The sequence below is a fragment of the Molothrus aeneus genome, unplaced genomic scaffold (assembly GCF_037042795.1).
Source record: "Molothrus aeneus isolate 106 unplaced genomic scaffold, BPBGC_Maene_1.0 scaffold_92, whole genome shotgun sequence".
Classification (NCBI taxonomy): domain Eukaryota; kingdom Metazoa; phylum Chordata; class Aves; order Passeriformes; family Icteridae; genus Molothrus; species Molothrus aeneus.
The window spans coordinates 87394-107060 of record NW_027099244.1 but is presented as its reverse complement, the minus strand read 5'-3'; the positions used below and the strand labels follow the sequence as shown (position 1 = coordinate 107060).

Here is a 19667-nt window from a genome sequence, read left to right as displayed (position 1 = left end):
AAATCCTTCCTGATAAGAGGTTTCATACTAACACAGAATATGACTATTTTCTACAATACAAAGACATTTCCTATGGGAATAATTTATTAAACCATGAAATGCGGTGACAAGTGGAAACGAGGGTTTTTCAGTTAGATCAGCCACACTTCCTCATCTACACCATACCCTGCATGAATGTGTACATGAAGGTGCATTTCAAATTAAGTAAGGAAAATTACACCAGTGAACATGATTTTTGTAATAATTTCTATATGCTTGACTTTAAAACAACATTAAACATTTAATGAAAATTTTTCCAAGTTCTTTACCTGAGGCTCTAAGCTGGCCAAGCAACTGTGTTCTCATTCCTACAATGATTTCCATTGTGGCTTGGGACAGGAAGTTCTTTTCACAGAAGGCCCTCTCCCAGCCATCACTGCGTGCCTTCTGCCATGCCTGAAAACGTTTTTACATTCACCTATTAATTTGATAGGCTAAAACTAAAAACTGCATTTTTATAAAAGATTACATTTATGTCAATAAAATGAATGCAAAACCCACTCTAAAAGTAAACGTATCAAACCAGATCCTTTTTTCTGTTCAAGAATTAGGTTCTCCTTACGTGTTCATTACAATGATTATGTCAAGTTAAAACAATAAATAAAGATCATTACATTAATATCATGATTTGAAGTTCAGTGTAGTAGGATGTAAAAGAGGCACATTGTTGGAACATTCAGAATTTTCTAAGGTTTGAAAATATCAACAAAACATACTACAAAAAGTGTGCCCTCACAAATTTATGAGTCCAATACACAGCAAAGGCACTAGCAAAAATAAAGTCTTCTCCAAGGACTTAATCACAGTCCACCACTCTACATCCAAGTAGAGTGCTACATTATTTGCCTTGGTTGCGTGATCTACAGTGATTAGCACTCTCTGAAATGAAGTACTACCTGGAAAGCCCTGAGCAGGGCCATGTGGTCACTGAACGTCCCGGCAGCAAAACGCTTCCTGCACAGCATGGCCGCACGCTTCTGGGAGGCCAGCGTGGGCAGCACAAAAGGGTCTTGGCAGGCAAGAGCGCAGGCAATGGTCAGAACAGGATCCAGGCACTTCAGAACTACAGCATACAACACCATTTTACCAAGGTGTGGCTCTACAGGTAATTCAGCGAGGTGATAACCAAGCTCAGTGAGATCTTCCCAAGGGTCCATGGCATCTATGGTCTGTTTATAAACAAACAAACAAACAGAGAGGGGGACGGGTACAGTGGACAAAATCAATTTATAGTGAAAGCAGAAAAGATGTGAATAGTGGACATTAACTAGACTTGTTTCCAAACACTAAAAAAGCAAGTCAAACTATTAACAGAGACAAGACTTTGAAGCACTCTCTTTTCCTTGACATGGAAAAACACATCCCCACACACAAAATGAAAAGAGACAATCAACAAAAATTCAAAACATCCTTAAGTAATTAAAAACAGCTTCAGTACAAACTGAAGTCAGTAAGATAGACTGCTACACCACAAATCTGGGATCAAACCCAATTACCATCTAAATCTATTCCTTTTCTGACCTTAAGCATATGCACAGCATTTCTCACAGTTACAGCAGGCGGAGGATCAGGAGCTTTCATAAGAAAGTCTACAATTGGACAATTAATTGGAGCCAGAAGTTTTGTGTACAAACAAATCTCCTGCAAGTTAAAAGGCAGAACAGAAATGATTACCAAGATTTGGAAACAACCCCCAAACACATTTGTTGCAATTAATAGTATGGTTTGATGACATCCGATTTTTTAAAGTTATAATTTCTAACTGAACATGCACCTGAAGTGGCATTCTGAGAAGTTCTGAAGACTGAAATTCCAACATATTCTGAAATCTGAGCCTGCTGAAGAGACGAAAACAGACTCCAGGCTGACAGCGCCCAGCCCTTGAAAATAAAATATGGGAAATTGTGAAAATTAGGATTTCTTTCTAAAAATAAAACCAAAAGCCAACAAACAGACACAGAAACTCAGAATGGAAAAGCAGAAGCACTTCTATGAGGAAAGTGTTATAAGTCACATGCAAAGTGAGAGTTTTGCAATCATGGATTATTTTTGAGAGTGTGGCAATTTTTTACTGAAATTTTAACCCAACACTGAGAAATCTGGAGGAAGAAAAACAAGATTTATCTAATGTAAAGTGCTGTGGGTTTTTTGCTAATGTAAAACCAGTCCAAATCTCAATCGTTGTAAGGAAATCAGTTGCAAACTTCATTTCTTCTCCTCACATCCCCCAAACAGAAGTGACCTTTGGAGTAAAAGGCAGAAAAAATATTAAATAACTTGTGAGTGAATAAGAGACAGCAAATTCCCTCATTCATATACATGTATGTGTATACGTGCAGCTTAATGCCAATGTGATTGATAAAACAGGCACTTGCTGCTACATGAACTTCTGAGCCCTCACCCACAGTGTTCGGAAGAATATAATCATGGCCTGTTAAGTCATAGATAGCTTGGAGAAAGTGATATAGGCAGTCCTCTGCCCACAGACAAGATGTGAAAACACCCTAATGGACACTGCGACTGCTGGTGCTACATGGGAGAAAGAGGAAGGAGAACAACATAGTAAGGGAAAACAACCTAGACCTTTGGGAAATGCCTGAACATCACCTTTCTACTACTTGGGAAATGATTCTAAGGAAATACATACTGACCAGTACTCACCTGCAGAGAACAAGTGTTGGCCATTATCCAACACGACACTGGACTAGGCTAGAAACAGTTACTATGTTGTGTGCTATATTCTAAACATAAAGGACTGTGGATATCTGCAAAATGGAAACCAGTATGAGGCATTTATTACCTGCCCTTTCTCTGGATAGCACTGGCTTTTGAAATCCACCCCATTTTTAGCATTGTAACACGACTCAGTGCATCAAAAGACTTCTAGAAAAACAAAGAAAGGAATATAAACTGAAAACTCAATAGGGTACATGAAATAAAAGTTACTAGTTATTTAGATTACCAACAGAACTTTTCTAAAAAGTATGAAACAGTAATATACACAGCCACTTCTGGCACAAAGGTATCTTCTCAGTTTCAAGTGAATTTATGATGGTATCTCCTTTATAGTACCTTAGTGCTACACAGTTTTTGAAATTAAACATTTTCTAGTCAATAGGTAATTGCAAGTCAGTAAGAAGTATGTCAGATCTGTGTTCTGAGATATCACAAAGCAAGTAAAATACATTATTATACCGAATTAAGTTTTCCTTTTTATCTCACTTGAAAATTACCTGCTTATTTTCTTAGACTGATGTAAAATTACAAAAGTAAGTTTGTTATATGAGAACTTCAGAAATTTGGTATGCATGTCGCCTATGAAATCCAATTTCATTTTCAAAGCCAGACACTAGGTCTTAAATTGCCTCATTATGTGATCTCACTTTTCTTGAAAAAGTAATTAGGAATGGGCACTGAACACACCAAAAAACTGCTTAAAAACTTAATGGATTATTTTTTGGACTTGATACAATAGTAGGACAAAAAGAACTCCCAGCACTCTCTAAGTGTCAAGAAGGTGGTGGTCTAAACTGAGGACTTGTTTTAAAAATCCAGCAGAAATACTAAATTGCTAAAGATAAAGATACATTAATGCATCAACCTACATTAGGTTTTACAAGATTTTTTAGACAGATAACTATTTACAGGATTTGTCTTAAAACAAATGGATGTCAAAACTTTTCAGTGAGGACTGAGAGGCACTAGCTCTTACTTAGTAAAAGCTTTTTTTCACTTTTTTTCACTTTACTGTAAAGTAAAAAAAAAATTCTCCAAAATTTATGCACTGTGTGTTTTAGAATGGCACTCCGAAAATTTAAGGCAGTCATACCTCTTTCACCTTGCCTGAGTCAATGACAAACACAACATCATTGACTGTTATGCTGGTTTCTGCAATATTAGTAGAAAGAATCTGCAAAGAAAAAAACAAAACCATCAAAACTATAGTAACTGCAAAAGCAACAGCAAAATAGATTATTGTAGCATCTGACAAACTCCTCTAATACTTGCAATTTTGCGGATGCCAGAAGGTGGAGTTTCAAGCACTTTCTTCTGATCCAAAGTCTGCACACTTGAATGAAGCATGAAAACTTGGTATCTAATGCAAGACAAAAGAACATTTTAAGGATCCTTAACAGAAGCAATGAAAAGCCACAGTGACTAAAGGTTTTACCTGTGAGCATTATCAGCAAATCTCTTGTCATCAAAAAGAATGCGGTCCCTCAGGCTCACTATCTCATCATACCCAGGAAGAAATATTAAAATTGCTCCTAAAAAAGGAAGTGGGTTTGCAGAGTTAAACCGAAAATTCAAATACATGTTGATGCCATGTAGACTAGCATTCAGAAGGTTTTAACTATTGGGGATTGCTGAAAAAAGAACAAGATTCATCAGAAGCTCAATCCACAACTAGTTAGGTATTTACCTACCTGCATCACAACTATGACAGATGCTGTGAAGTAAGTGCATTATCAGATCCAGATCCACTTTTTCGTCATCAAAACTGTGATGATAAGCTGTCAGTAGTTCTCTGTCCTCTGCACTAAGGTCACTACCACTTTTTTGGATCAGGGAACTTTCATCCAGATTTCCAAATCCAAATGAAGCGCTGTAATAGAAAAATACACCAGAGTCAAGGCTGTCCCTTCAGGTTTGCATTCAGCAATCAACTCAAACTTAGATCAAGACCAACATGACTATTGGTCTTGAATTCTAATTTTTAAGTGTAGCAGAAGAGAATCACCATACTGTTACTGTCCACTGATTTAAATGCCAACCCAACAAAGGATGCCACTTCATTTTTTAGTGTTAACTTTCATTTTCTCAAACTTCATTGAAACACAGTCATAAACTAATGGATTAGCTTCTCATTTATCTGTTCAAGGAAAAATATTTAAGAGATATGTATTCTCCAAAAATTTCCCACTAGCAGAAACTACACTAAGAGAAATTATAATAAATATAATCTTTACAAAACACTACCTCAACTATGATAACTGTAAGTTAATAAAAAAATCATTCTTGAATGGCCTAGTGTACACATTACTTCTATAAAGTTTCTTTAATCTGTCTATTGTGTATAAAAATACACAGATAAAAACATATGACAAATTTGTTTCCAAAGTAAGCATGTGAAAATAAAATGGTACACAGTACAGAATTAGCAAGTTGTGCAAACATAAACAATATGATACTGAGTACAAACTTTTTTACTGTTTCTGAAATATTCCTATTCTTAAAAAAAAAGGTATTCCTATTCAGTCCAGATTTTACAGCATGAAAAGCTAAAACGTGTTCTGATTAAAAGAACACAAGCCTCAAATTTCCCTTCACTATGCTATGCAACTCCTTCTGCAAAACAGTTACAGCTTGCCTGTAGGATTCCAACAGATCCACAACCTCTGTTTGTCCAAAGCGCCTAGCCCAGTCCACAGCCATCCTGAAAGAGTTGCACAAGTATTTTTATTCGGTTTTTCACTTCAAAAGATGAATATGAATAGCATATCAGACGAGGCATCTGATACCAGACTTTTGTACCCATTTCCCTATTATTAGTACTGCTATCGCTGGATCTGCAACTTTCCACTTGAAAGTGCTTGAATAGGTGTTAACAGCTGACTTATACATAACTACAGTTCTTTACCGCAAAAGAATGTCAGTTTTACACAGGAGTACCTGTAAACATGCACAAGGAAAGGAGGAGGAAGAATATGCCATTCCCTTAAAAAGCCCACAAAAACGTGCAGAGATCAGACCTGCCTGTTTGCAGTAGCCTTTAAGTCATCTCAAAAAGTCACACCCCAGGCATTTTGCATAAAAACGAGGGAAAATATTTGGCTATTTCATGTCTTTCAGAAGCTGTCCTCCTCACAATGCAGCTCACCGTTTTAACTTTAAACTGCATTCCTTCCCAAGTTTTTCACATGTTAGCACCAAATATCAGACCCCTGGAATTCTAATTCTTATCATTCCATAATACAATTATTTACTGTATTTCCCTATTTATATGAAGACATACTTCATGACCACAAAACTTGAGTTTTACAGATTCACAAATATTTTTACATGCTACAACAGATTTAGAAACATCACCGAAAGATCTTCTGATATAGGTAACTCCATGAAAATAAGAATTGCCAAACATTTTGGTCCAATTCAGTAGATTATAGTTGTTCTGCTAACCAGTGTCTTCAATAGACCTACTGAAACAAAGTTTATAGCTCATAATCAAGACCATGTAATTAAGAATACAATTTAGAATTTACAGAAAACAATGTTATTAACAGGAGTTAGAAAATTCTTTAACATCTAAATTAATTTGCTAACTTATCACTCTGCCCTAAGAACTACAGATTTTGACAGCCTAAACAGTTTCTTTCTCTCTCCTATATTGACAAATAAATCCATCTTTTGGTTTCTCTGTTTGTTTTTACCAGCCATTAGATGATTTGCAGTGGATACTTGCTCCCATACTGATCAACTGTTCCACTTGACTCAAAAAGCCTCTCCCTGAAGAAATCATCAGAGCAGTCGCACCAGTTTCACTGTGCCTATAATCAACTGAGAAGTAAAAAAAAAAAAAATCAGCAAACCCAACAGAAATGTTATTTCTTCATTTAATATATAGTACAAATATTGCTTTCAAATTCCAGCCCAAAGAGAATTTGTTTCCTCACTTTATCTCTGCAGTCAGTTCATATGAATTCCACACTGTCTTAAAAACACACTTTTGCTAATACTTCAAAACAACAACTAACCAAACAATTCATTAATTCTGCTAGCCCTATCCATTTTTTCAGTAGGTGTCAGAATGCAAAGGTAACAACATTTGAAACTGGAGATAAAAGTAGCCATAAAAATCTAAGTAAATTTGAGGTTACTTTTTTTCTTATGTAATAACACAATAAACTTACCACTGACATTTTCAGTTAAAATAAGATTTAAGACCTGAGCAAACGAATCAGTATCTTTATGCAACCAGATGTCAGAAAGACAGGAATCCATTTCTTTTACTATCCACGGTTCAAGGCAATTCGCATCTTTTTCAGTCTGAAGATAAAAACAATACTGAATGATTAATCTCTTCCATGAGTCATCTTTATTCTCGTACATTACTCACAAAGAATTTGAATGATTCTTTTTCCCAGCAGCAACCAGAAATCCAGCACTCATGTATCAGTTAATGCACTGATTTTGTCATATGCAAGTACTAACACAATGGCAGTCGAGCCATTTGACTGAGGAAAAGCTGTGTACAACCACCGTAACTAGAGCAGTTAATCCTAATAAAGTAATCTTTAAAATATATTAATATCCTGAAAGATTCTACAGAACTATCTTTAGAAAACAGATTTTAAATGGCTAGTAATACAACACAAATATAAACACCTCTTCCAACAAAAGAAAAAATTTACCAGTTGATTAAAGACAGTGTCACCACCCTCATCCAACCATTTGTACTCCTCATTTGCCCTTGGAACTGATTTTTGTCTCCGAGATGTCAGTTTGTTCATGCTTTCTTGAGCTGAACACCACTCAGCAAGAGTGCTCTTCTGTTTCTCTTCTAGAATGCAAAGTATTCACCAAGAAAGTTTTAGAGTCATCTTTATTATCCATTGTTTTCTACTAAAAAAGATAGTTACAGCAGGTCAAAATTTTACCTATTCAACCTCTTTTATTTAATCTAGAATGCTACTACCAGTCCAAGATAAATGACATGTTTAACGGTATCCAAAGTGCACCACTGAAAACAAGGGCTATAAGAACAAGGCAAAACCTACCATTTTGGGGTTTAACCCCCCAAGCCTCCATTATTCCAAACTACTGCATTCAACAATCTTCCTTAAGTAATCACCTTCCACACAAACTCAGCCCAGATCTTTTTCCAGAAATGGAATGCTGAAGAAGAGTGATACAGTCCCTGCATGTAACAACTTATTTTTGCACACAAGAAACAGTAGGAAACACCAGTGTCTTAATCGAACTTTTCTGTTCCCAGTGTCAGAGCTGAGCACTGTAATAAATATCCAGTTAGGATTGTATGTTATATATATAGCTTTGAGGTTTGCATTTTTTAAATTTTTTTTCTTTAAATAATCACTGGGATCATTACTTTCAGTTGCCAAGAAAACTTATGAAGCAGTATCTACTTAATCAACTGAAAACCAATTATGTTTAGCTCAAGAGTGTTAACACTTACAAAAAATACATCCATGCCTGAAGAAAGCAGTGAAAAATGTTACTAAAGGGAATGACTTGTACATTTTGTGCAAGATGTACAAAATCCTGTTTGCTTTAATAGCTGCGTTTTAATTTACACCCAAAAGTACAGGGCATCCCATGCTTCTTTAGTATTCATGTGGGCAGAGCCCCCAGTTACATTAACTCTACACCATTTTTTTCTTTAACTGCATAAACTATTTCAACATTGTAAATATTAAGAGCTTAAAGATACTTGCTGTTGTCTTATCACATCTCATTTAATCTCCTGACTTTGGAATTTTAACAGAAAATAATCCTGTCAATTGTTTGTTCAATCAATCAATGATTCTCATTGCTAAGCCTTACAATTAAGAAGTCCACCAACCTTGCTGCTTCTCTTTTTTGTACTTCACCATCTCTTTGTTTGTATACCCAGTGCTTCGTAAAATGTCCTCCAGAAACATCTCTTTAACTTCAAAAGGTCTCCCTTGGACTAAAAGTATAAAAAATCCATTAAAGATTATATATTCACTAGCTTCACTTACAGCATTTATTTTGTTTAAAAATTCTCTTCATTGGAGTTTATTTTTCTCAAAATTATACAAAACAAAACATTTCCAATGTAAAATCCCACCTTGTTTCTCATCAAGCTCTTCAATTTTATCAAGTGTTTTAGCAAGAGATGTTGATAAGATGATTATAAGATTGACAGTTATTACCCCCATATTTTTTTAAATGAGAAAAAGAAAACAGCCATTTTTGTTTAGGGTTACAAACAAGAACTTGCCATGTAAGCCTGCCGCCTGGATTAAAAATGTAATTAATTAATAAGCAATTAATACAGTTTTGCAAGGTTCCACATGGAGACAGTACATCTTTGTATTGAACTACTTTCTTTTCATGAGAAGTATGTGAGAAGATAGACTTATCTCCATGTCCTCAACTAATTCAGCAAAGCTGAGATTTCTTTATGGAGTACTTCTTGACAGATGAGACATCCCAGTGGCCTTTACCTTCTAATAATTTATCCTGATTTCTTTTTCAACATGACTATTTTCTAGACCTTATCTGTGGACATTAAAGGATGCTTTTTGCATGAAGAATTAAAATCTCTACATTTTGATTTCTTGTCCCTTAAGCTGACTTTAGATCACACAGGATTTTCCTTCAGAAAGAACAATCCACAATTCACATATTTTTAGAAGCTGTCACAGAGGAAGTCTTCCAACACTGATAACAAACTCTGTGTACTATAGCAATACACAACTACAAAATGTTGGTTTCCGTGGTCAGAATTTTGTCAGTCATATTGCTGAAGAAGAATCAAACCTTTTTCACTACATTAAAAGAAACAGCTGCTTCTTTTAATTCTCAAAAAAAAAAAAAAAACAAGGAAAAAAATCCATATTTTCAATTGCTATTGGCTTTTATTACATAACCAGCATAAGCACTGTGGTAAACTGGAGAGCTTGTCATCAGAATATCCAACACAAATATACCAATCCGAAAGAACAGGAAGCTGCAAAAAGAGTAAACTGGAAAGCCACACAACAATCACAACTGAGGCAAAAAATATTCAGAAAATATGAAATCATGTGTCATTTCCAGATTCCTGTCTCCAACAAGTTGCAAGCCTTATTTTACTAGGCAGAAATTCAAAATTGGGAACTAGAAATAAACATTTCCATCTGCAAAAAAAAGGGGAAAAGAGGTTTCCTTCTCACAAGCATTTGCTAAAATAAACCAGTAAGCAATCCCACCTGTTTCCTAAAACTGCTAAGATTTTTTAAAAAAAGGCTGACATGCAGAGAGTCTACCTGACTGTCAAATAAAGCATTTCTCTTAAAAGCTACTTTTCAAAACACATTAAACTTGGACATTATTGTTGAAAAATTAAGAGGACTGTAAGGTGCCAGAGGAGGTTGTCCATGTAGAAAACCTGCAAGCAAGGAGGGTGGGGAAAAAACCCCCAAACCCACAAAAACCCCCCATCTCCCACGCATTTGTATTTTGCCTCTACTAAAGATTTGTCAAATGAAATTAAAACAGCAATATACGGGAACTTTTATTTGCATTTGAATGTAATCTAACTGCAGGTAACTGAGTCAACACAAACTAAGAGAAACTGGATGCCTTTTCTGAATATTTACCTAGATGAATGGCTACTAATTTGCTTAAAATCAAAGAATCGTGTGATTCAAACATGAAATCCATGCTGCTTATGCCTGTATTTTTGAACTGAACAGGTACAGTTATCTGTATTTTAGCCAGTAACCAGTAACAACCCTCAAGAGGACTGAAGAATAAGAATCTCCTGGAGTGTATTAATATACGTCACACTCATGTAGCTCCTAAGTCCTGTATCAGCATGAAGACAACACTTCAATAACCTTTTCCTACTTCTTTATTAATAGTGGAGGGGGGCAGGACACACCTGCGTTTTCAGAACTCCCAGTGACTAAAACACTTCATTCTGAATTAGGAAAATAGTTAAGAAACAAAAAACCTGACTACACAAAGAACAAGGATTCCTGTAACTCTCAATGTATTCATCATGTGCCTTTACTCAAAATAGTTTGCTACAGTTTAGTAAGATCTGTGAGTCTCAGGGCAGGTACAGTCAGATTTAAGAGTTAAGATAAATACTTACTATGTATTACTGGGCAGCTTCCAAAATACCTAATAAAGAGATTTGCATCTAGAGCAGCACTAGAAATAATTAGTTTTAAAGTATTCTGGTTCTGCAGCACATCTCTCAGTTTTATTAGCAAGAAGTCGCTGAACCTATCCCTCTCATGCACTTCATCCTGTAACAAAAGAAAAGAGGAGAGATAAAAAAACCTCACAGACTCAAGATCACAACTTCTGACAAAAATGAACTTTAAAAAAAAATTTGATTGCAAATTACAGAGGCCTTAAAATGTGTAAGTCTAGTTTAAGTCATAGGTTTTTTTTAAAAAAGGGGGGTTTTTTATGCTTTCCATCAGCAAAAAAAAACTTCAAAAAGCTTTTATCAGAGCTGAGTGCATTGCAATGCTGAAGCTCTACACACCTTAATTTCAGAGGCCAAAATAAATATCTGAAACACCTCTAATTTTGTATTTGAAGCCAAATTTCAAGAAAACGTCACAAACCACAAATCCTACAAATCTTACTTTAATAAATTCTCACTTCACCACTGATGAGCATTTAAAGAAATGTATGACACCACATAATCAGAAAAACAGAGAGATTGCTTAGACAAGTCATACACAAAGCCTATAAACTAAGGCACATAACTCAATAACCGTCATTCTTCTGTTTTGTTTTGTATTATGAATGAATGAAACAATGGCTCAAATCAAGGTTTATAGGCTGACATCAAGAATGTATAGATCATTCTCATGCTTTTTTTATGCTTTGATAAACAGGTAGGCACCTAAACTTACCATGTTTTCTTTTAATCTTCAGTACTTAAATCTTGCCATAAGCATTCTAGTTCCTCTTACTTATTAAATTCCACAATAGGAATACTAACATAATCATAAATGAAGACACCTGAATAATTTGCTTGCAACTGGCCTCCACATTATATTATTATATATGGGCAAACAAACGGACTGAAAACCTGGTATTGCTAAAACAAATACATGACAACAGAAATTCTGACATGATCACATTGAACCACATCAATGTAAGCCTCCCTAAAGATTTTCTGAGGAACAGGGGAAGTTCAGAAAAATTTACACTTATGTCCTCCTCAGCTCCTCCCAATTCCACAACTAATCACTGGCATTAAAATAAAATATTTTTACAGAAAAAAGCACAAATGCACAGAAAAACACCAAAATCCACAAAATATCCATGCTACTCTAAGGACTCAGGAAGTCTTTAAAGTTGATTCAGATTCTACCAAACAAAAACACCTAAAGTGCTCAGCAAATTTAAATTTAAAAAAATTAGGACCTAATTTTCTAAAGCAATACATATTGCTCCACCCCACATGAAAGACCACAGGATGCTCACCACAATAACATGGGTCACGGTGGAGAGGGTGCTGTCTCCTGCCATCAGTGTGCGAAGGAGCATGTCATTAGTGCAGAATGTTACCAGTGTCTTTGGAGAAACCCTATGGAACACATCACAGAGACAACTCAGGGCGTTTGCACCATTTAAAGTTAGTTAGCTTTCCACAGATCAAAACTTAAAGCAGCTGCTGACAGGAAGAGGAATTACAGTTCTCTCCCCAAAGGACTCATGCACACCATTTGTTTTGAAACTATGCCTTTTCCCAGACATTTCCCAACAATCTGTAGTGCTTGTGCCCCAAAACTCTGGACAACAGATTAATTGAAAAAATAAGATTCAAATTTTAATAAATAAGGAAGTAAAAGAGAACTATGAAGAAACTCTGCATGTCATTCAATTTACTAGAAAATTCCATGTGGAAAACCAGGCTTCAATTCCTCAGCATATGCCTGGATATAGCCTTTGTATTTTACTACACGTGGTGGGATGAGCCTGGCTGGATGTCAGGTGCCTCCCCAGCTACTCTATCTGTCCTCTCCATGGGTAGGGGAGAGGAAACACAACGAAAGAGTCACAGCGTCAAGAAGGAAAACATGGGTCTCTCTCATGGACAGTCCTCCATGAGCTTCTCCAATACAAGTCCTTCCCATGGGTTGCAGGTCTCCATGAACTGCTGCAGTAGAGGTCCCTTTCCACAAAGTGCAGTGCTTCAGACACAGCTTGCTCCATTGTGGGACCCCCACAGGGTCACAATCCTGACAGCAAACATGCTTCTTGTGTGGGCTCCCTCCATGGGGCCACAGGTTCTGCCAGGAGCCTTTTTCAGCACAGACCTCCCAGAGGATCACAGCCTCCTTCAAGCATCCACTTGCCTGAACATAGAGTCCTGCACAGGGGGATGGATCCCTGCTGCACCATGGACTCCATGGGCTGCAGGGACACAGCTGCGTCACCATGGGCTGCACCCGGCACCTGGAGAACCTCCTCCCCTCCCACAGTGACCTTCCTGTCTGCAGAGCTGCTTCTCTCACATGCTCTCACTGCTCTTCTTCAACTGCTGCCTCTGTTGTTCAGGTTTTCCTCCCCAATTCCCCACTGTCCCAGAGGCACTACCACCATCACACATGGGCTCAGCCTCAGCAAGAGGCAGATCTGTCTCAGATGGCACTGGCTCTGTCAGACACGGGAGAGGCTTCTGGCACCTTCTCAGAGACGCAACCCCACAGCTACCAAAGCCTTGCCTTGAAGACACAATACATTACAGCTGACTAAATCACAAAGTAATCTGCTGATCCTCTGGTTTTTCAGGAGGTCAAAATACTGAAATGTTACAATTCTATATCTGGGGCAGAGTTAGCTGCCCCAATAAAAACAGCAATTGTCACTACTTCCTCTGGTACGGCCATCCAAAAGGAGCTGAGAAGTTCCTTTGTACTGTACTCTACAGCTCTTCTCTAGAAGGCAGTTAAGAAAACTTTAAAAATTATACTTCTGTGCTGTGTTACTATAAACACCTCTAAACATCTCCACTCCAGATTTTTTTTTGTCCACAGCTCAAAATATTGTTATCTCCCCCTTTTAGTGTTTCTCTGGAGTAAATGTATTGATTCCTCTCAAGGTGGATTTTCTGCACTCTTTCCAGTAATTCTTCCATTTTGATCTGACTTTGCTGTTCCTCTGCCAGCATAGTACTTCCATATATTAAATAAGCTGAAGCACTTCCAGCTTATTTGTGATACATCTTCACCAGCTCTTCTAATCTCTTAATAGCCTTGTGAGCTTTCACATACACATTTGAATTCTTATTGTGGCTTTGTTGTTCAAGTGCATTCATTTTCAGCAGCTATGTGTTATCTTTGTTCATTCAAGCAACACAACCTTTTGCCATCTTCTGGTCACTCATATCCCAACTGCTGGCCCTTCCCTGGAATGTCACTGCCTATGCAGTACAAAGATGTAAAGACCCCACACAATCCATTCATGCTCTGCTTTACAGACTAATTCATCAAGTGATATTGAAATCTCTACTTTTACATCACGTTTTCACAAAAGCTGCAGCAGAGTAAATTAAGACCAAACTAGACAGATAAATAATGCTCAGCTTCATCAGTCACTTTCCAAACTTGTTGTCTTCCCTTTTATGACTCCTATCAACTCACACTACGTAACATTTGTTACAGCATGCTGGTCTTCACACCTACCTTCAAAGCTTGCAGAACTTTTGGATCCACACATGTTAAAAGTAGAGAGGGGGGAAAAAAAATAGAAAGTGTAGACTTGATCTGAAAATCAGACAAGGATTTTACATGCATACACTCTGCAGAAGAAATCAATAGAAAGCACTTGAAATTCAGTTCTGTAAGACAACCTACATGAAAACTGCAAAACACAGGAAGAAAGCCATCCTTTTCACTCTTACGAGTGTAATTATTTACTCTTAATACTCTCAATAGTATCCCTTACCTGCAATAACATATCCCACCTATAATTTGTGGGGCTGCATCCCAAACATACTGCAGTTTAAACGTACACAAGATTCACAATACCAACACGAGATCAACTGACAGTTAGAAATAGCATTAGTACCTGCTTTCTAACCGGATCTGATAACCAATTGTCTGGCCAATCTTCTCTCTTCTTTCTGCTGCCACTCTTTCAGCCACAGCAACAGCTGCTAAACGTCTTGGCTGAGTACAAAACACACGACAGGGAGTTCCATTCTTGTAGCAGTCATCAAGGATAAATTGAGGGATCTGTAAAGAAGTGGTTCAAATTTACTCTTTGAGAAAGCCACAGCTTTGTTAGCACAGGGAAACAATTTAACTGCAATTTAAATTTAATTAATTTATTACACATTGCAAAAGACTTTTCATTAGGATTATCACTGCAAGCATACCTGAATTGGTGGAAAATAAATTTCGAAGTATAATCTATTTAGGTTTTTTTTAGAGAAAAAACTTGCAGTGTCTCTCTCCTGCTTCAGAGGAATCTGAAAAAAAAGCCCCCTGTAGATAATCTCTCATTTTAACACAAAAAATATATTACTGTGGGTACTAAGAACAGAAATAGCCTTAGAAGAAAAAAGGCTATATAAACATCACAGTTACTTTCCCTTCAATATTTTGCATTATTTTAATGAAAAAATTGTATCTACAAGAAAATTGTGAAGAAAAATTTATGCTTTTAGTACCTATCTACTGGCTTAGTGTTTCAAAAGCAAGAAAATTAATTGGAACACAAGACTTTCAATTATACAGGAAAAGAAAAGCCTTAAAATAGCATAAAAATATCCCATATCAGAAATGTTACACAATTGGCGTTAGTTTAGTATAAACACTGTTATCTTTTTTATTTCATTGAAGAAACATACTTGTGTAGTTTTTCCTGATCCAGTCTCTCCTATAATCAAAACGATTTTATTGTCCTTTATTATTTGGACAATTTCTTCCTGTTTTTCAAGAACTGGTAGTGACTGCCTAAAGGAATCAAGCTCTGATTCCCCTCTTTTCACTGGGACCTGGGGGATACCATCATTAAGTCGACCACTTGTCTTGTTTACTTCTTTGTTTTCTGCAAAGAGAAGTTAAAAGTTTATTTATACAGATCCAGAGGAAGGTCACTAAAAACACCGCTCAAAAATTGTACTTAAAAATTAACGTTGCTGACTTTTTATGCATCCCTGTGGGTAAAGTGACAAACCTATCACAATTTAGAAGTCATATTTATAGCAACATGTCCTCCTGAGGTGCTTGCAATAGATATTTTTCAAAACAGTTATTACTTTCACAGGTATTTCGAACAAAACCAGACTCTTCCAGAGCATTGCTCCAAGTCAAAAAAGCCTACAAAGAGCAAAAGGAAAAAGAGAAACTAAACCAGAGAAAAGCAGCCTGGTGTATTTTGGTGGCTTTTGTATCTGCACCCACATTTCACACCTGCAGTTCTCCCTAGAAATACACACTTACAGAGTTAAACCTTAAAGCTATTGCACAATTTTGCCTGAAATCATACTAATGCAAGCATGCTGCATCAAGAGTCCTGGACCCCACACAGCAGTGTGATGTGCTAGAAAGCAGTGCATAAGTAGCCCAAAAACGTGCACATCTTCTGAGGGAGCTACTTCAAATCCATCATTGCAAGTGCTACTCTGTAGTTCCTTGATAATTATTTTCCAGAAGAATGAAAAGCTTGCTGTAGACTAATTATACACACAATAACTGTGATTAATACATTCATATACTAAATTTCAAGCTCTGCTGTACCAAGACAAACACAGAGATCAGGAGAACTAAAAATACATTCTTGAGAAGCAGATAAAGACAAATATTAGACTGTTCATTAACTTATTCCTTACATTGCTAATACATTGCATTTCAGTACTTCTATTATAGCTTCCTTCTGTTCATTGAACACTCCTATTAACCAACTGAAACAATTGAAAAAAACAGCAAAGGAAGCACTAAAAGAACAGATACCATGTATCAGAAACACACAATTAAACAAGGCATATTGGTACAAGTATTTTCTGTTCACTACAACCATCTCTGCACACAGAAACACAATGTAAGTCTAAAGCAAGAATCTAGATGAAAGTCTTGCTTTAAAAAAAAAGGGCACTCTTTTTTTTAAAAAAAGGCAATACTCCTTTTTTTAATTAAAAAAACACACAATTTTCAGAAGTTTGTCTTTCAGCGAACTCTTCTGTGTTCAAGAAATCAAGAAGTCTGGAAAATAGTCTCTTAAGGACCAAATCTATTTTGTGGAGATGAAACCTTGATTTATCAAGGACATTCATTTCTATAAGCAGAATAGACAACCTCATTTTCTTATAAGGGCGTTCTTATGGCATTGTGGTAACACTGACTCTTCAATCTCCACCTCAGAGTACTTCTATGAAGCCACATTTCACAAATGTGCTTCCAAAAAGATTTGGCTGGAACTGGCTCAAAGATTCTAAATTAACACAGCACAAGGTAGACATCACACTGTGCATGATATGACTTCCCAAGTTCTTCAGAACACCAGTTATGAAAGACCTTAAAAGGAAAATTCATGTGTTTGTTTAATGGTGTCTGAGAGGACACAAGAGGGGACAGCACAGAAAGGTTTGTTTTGTCACCGAGTTGCAGGTGGTTTTTTCAAGTGGTGTTGATGGACAAGTCCAAATCAGAAGACACACAGAACATACCAGATTCAACAGCACAGGCATGTCCTCTCTCTGTCCTTGGCAGGAGTTCTGTGCGCTCCTTGTTTGTGACAGGAAAGCTCTGAATGAGACTCCGAACGGCGTGCTTTGTACGGAGAGCCAAGTCACAAGTCATGACTGCATGTGCATCTGATACATCCTTCTTCCTTACAGTCAGGTATCGATTGGCGCCTTTTCTGTGAGGGGGGAAAAGAAAGTGTATTTTAGGAATAAGGAACCTACTCTGGGTTAACTTTTATCTGTCAAGGTATGAGACTCTATGCAAAATCTTTGAAAAAACCCAGACCTCACAGTGAAGCTTTTTTAATGGACCCATTCAATCCACGAAGTGGATTAAGTGGAAGTGGAAAAGCAAGCTGTCTCAAAATGCATGTCACAAGTTTTTCCAAGCACGCATACAGCAATGAACAAAGATACTTATTTCTGTGTCTACTTTTACACTTTTTTCTCTAATACTATTCCTTGCAACATGGTAGGGTATATTGAAAACATCTATCAGGTTATCATTAGTCATGAAATTCCATTGGTTTGCAGCTAAAAACCAAAAATTGTACCCCAACTCACCCTTTGCTTTTAGATACCAGTCCAAGAGACTGACAGAGCCGGTGAACAAATGCTCTTTCACTACTAGTGAAACTAGAAGGAAATTCCATCTCTAGAATGATAAATAATAATGAAAAAACAGTAATAATGCAACAGGCAGTAATCTTGACAGATTATATCAATGTTACAGACGCACAGAATTGTTAGGATTGGAAGGGAGACCACCCAGTGCAACCCCCCTGCCAAGGCAGAGTCACCTGGAGCAGATGACAGAGGAACACATCAGAGGTTTGGGATGTCTCCAGAGGGGGAAACTCAACACTTTCCCCAGGCAGCATTCCCAGTGCTCTGTCGCCCTCAATGGAAAGAAGTGCTCCCTCATGTTGAGGTGGACCTTCTTGTTTTATGGCCATTGCTCCCTGTCAAAAAGTCTGCACCACCTTCCTGGGACTCATCTTGAAGATATTTATATGCATTAATGAAATACCCTCTCAGTCTCCTCGAGGCTAAACAGGACCATCTCCCACATCTCTCCTGATAACAGATGATCCAGCCCCCTCATCTCATCTCAGTGGTCTCTGCTGGACCCCCTCCAGTAGTTCCCTGTCTCTGTGCTGAGACGCTTAGAGCTGGACACAGCAGCCCAGCTGTGCCTCACTAGGGCCGGGCAGAGAGGCAGGATCCCCGCCCTCCCTACACCCGCAGGCTGCCCCCGGGCCCGGCTGTGCCGCGCACCCGCTTCGTCCCCTCTCCGGAACCGCTCCAGGGCGAGCTGCACCGCCATTTCCACCTCCTCGTCCACGCCGACCTCCCTGAGGGCTTCGGCCCGGGCGCGCACCGCGGCGGCGGCAACCGACCCCCCCGTGGCCCCGCTGGGCTGCCGCCGCGGGACCCGCCTGTGTCGCGACATGGCCCCGTGTCACGGCCCCACACGTCCCCGACACCGACGCGGATCGGAGGCCGCAGCTCCTCGGCCCAGGGGGCGACGCTGGCGGCGGGGCGGGGCTCCCGCGGCCGGAATAGGCCCGAACGGAAGGAATTTGGCTCTTTTCCCGCCGTTAGGCGGGAAGCGTGCCTAAGCACCGAGGTATGTGTACGGCTGTGACCAAAAAGGGGCACTGGTACCCTGTATGGTCATAAATTACGTGATTTAATTGCATGGTATTAAACGTAGGCGTGGCGAGGGTCATCTCGGCCCTCAGCCTCCTCATTCTGTAAAGCGTTACTTGCCCTTGATTTTGGATCGTCTTTTCCTGCTGTCCTTTGACTGCACGCTGCGGACACGAGGTGGAATCTAAAGCCAAACCTCTTGGGCATGACACAGGGCTCGGTGTTGAAAGCTGCTGCTTTGGAAACGTCATTAGGTCAGAAGGAGAGTACTTAGAAGAAGAACAAACTACTCCTCAGTTGTGAACTGAAGTGGGGAATTAAATAAATGGAAAATAAGCACTCACTGTCTGATGTAGCTGGCTGAAAAATGGCTCTTAAACCACTTCTACCAAAGCGTTTACAAGGCTCATTTCAGCATAATTCTGCATTGAGAGGTCACAGTGGAGCAGAACAATTGATCTGTTCTAAGGTTTTAAAATTTTTTCCATTCAGGTATCTGCCTATGTATCTTCAACCAAAGTACATAGTGCTAGTTCCTTATTGATGTTCCTGTGACATTCAG

General features: G+C 38.1%; 1 protein-coding gene across 1 annotated transcript in view; it reads right to left on the bottom strand.

Annotated features, from left to right (window-relative positions):
• Positions 1-18905, bottom strand: part of LOC136571186 (3'-5' RNA helicase YTHDC2-like) — a 29251-nt gene extending 10346 nt beyond the window's left edge. The window contains exons 1-21 of the mRNA XM_066571524.1: positions 18731-18905; positions 18017-18107; positions 17435-17628; positions 15617-15816; positions 14833-14999; positions 12244-12346; positions 10889-11045; positions 8624-8731; positions 7452-7600; positions 6951-7086; positions 6471-6597; positions 5411-5476; positions 4467-4645; positions 4211-4307; positions 4048-4135; positions 3869-3949; positions 2840-2922; positions 1814-1919; positions 1561-1680; positions 936-1208; positions 309-435 (exon numbers count right to left, since the gene is read on the bottom strand). Coding sequence (XP_066427621.1) covers positions 309-435; positions 936-1208; positions 1561-1680; positions 1814-1919; positions 2840-2922; positions 3869-3949; positions 4048-4135; positions 4211-4307; positions 4467-4645; positions 5411-5476; positions 6471-6597; positions 6951-7086; positions 7452-7600; positions 8624-8731; positions 10889-11045; positions 12244-12346; positions 14833-14999; positions 15617-15816; positions 17435-17628; positions 18017-18107; positions 18731-18905 — 2827 coding nt within the window. The remainder of the gene's footprint in view (positions 1-308; positions 436-935; positions 1209-1560; positions 1681-1813; positions 1920-2839; positions 2923-3868; positions 3950-4047; positions 4136-4210; positions 4308-4466; positions 4646-5410; positions 5477-6470; positions 6598-6950; positions 7087-7451; positions 7601-8623; positions 8732-10888; positions 11046-12243; positions 12347-14832; positions 15000-15616; positions 15817-17434; positions 17629-18016; positions 18108-18730) is intronic.
• Positions 18906-19667: the final 762 nt, after the last annotated feature.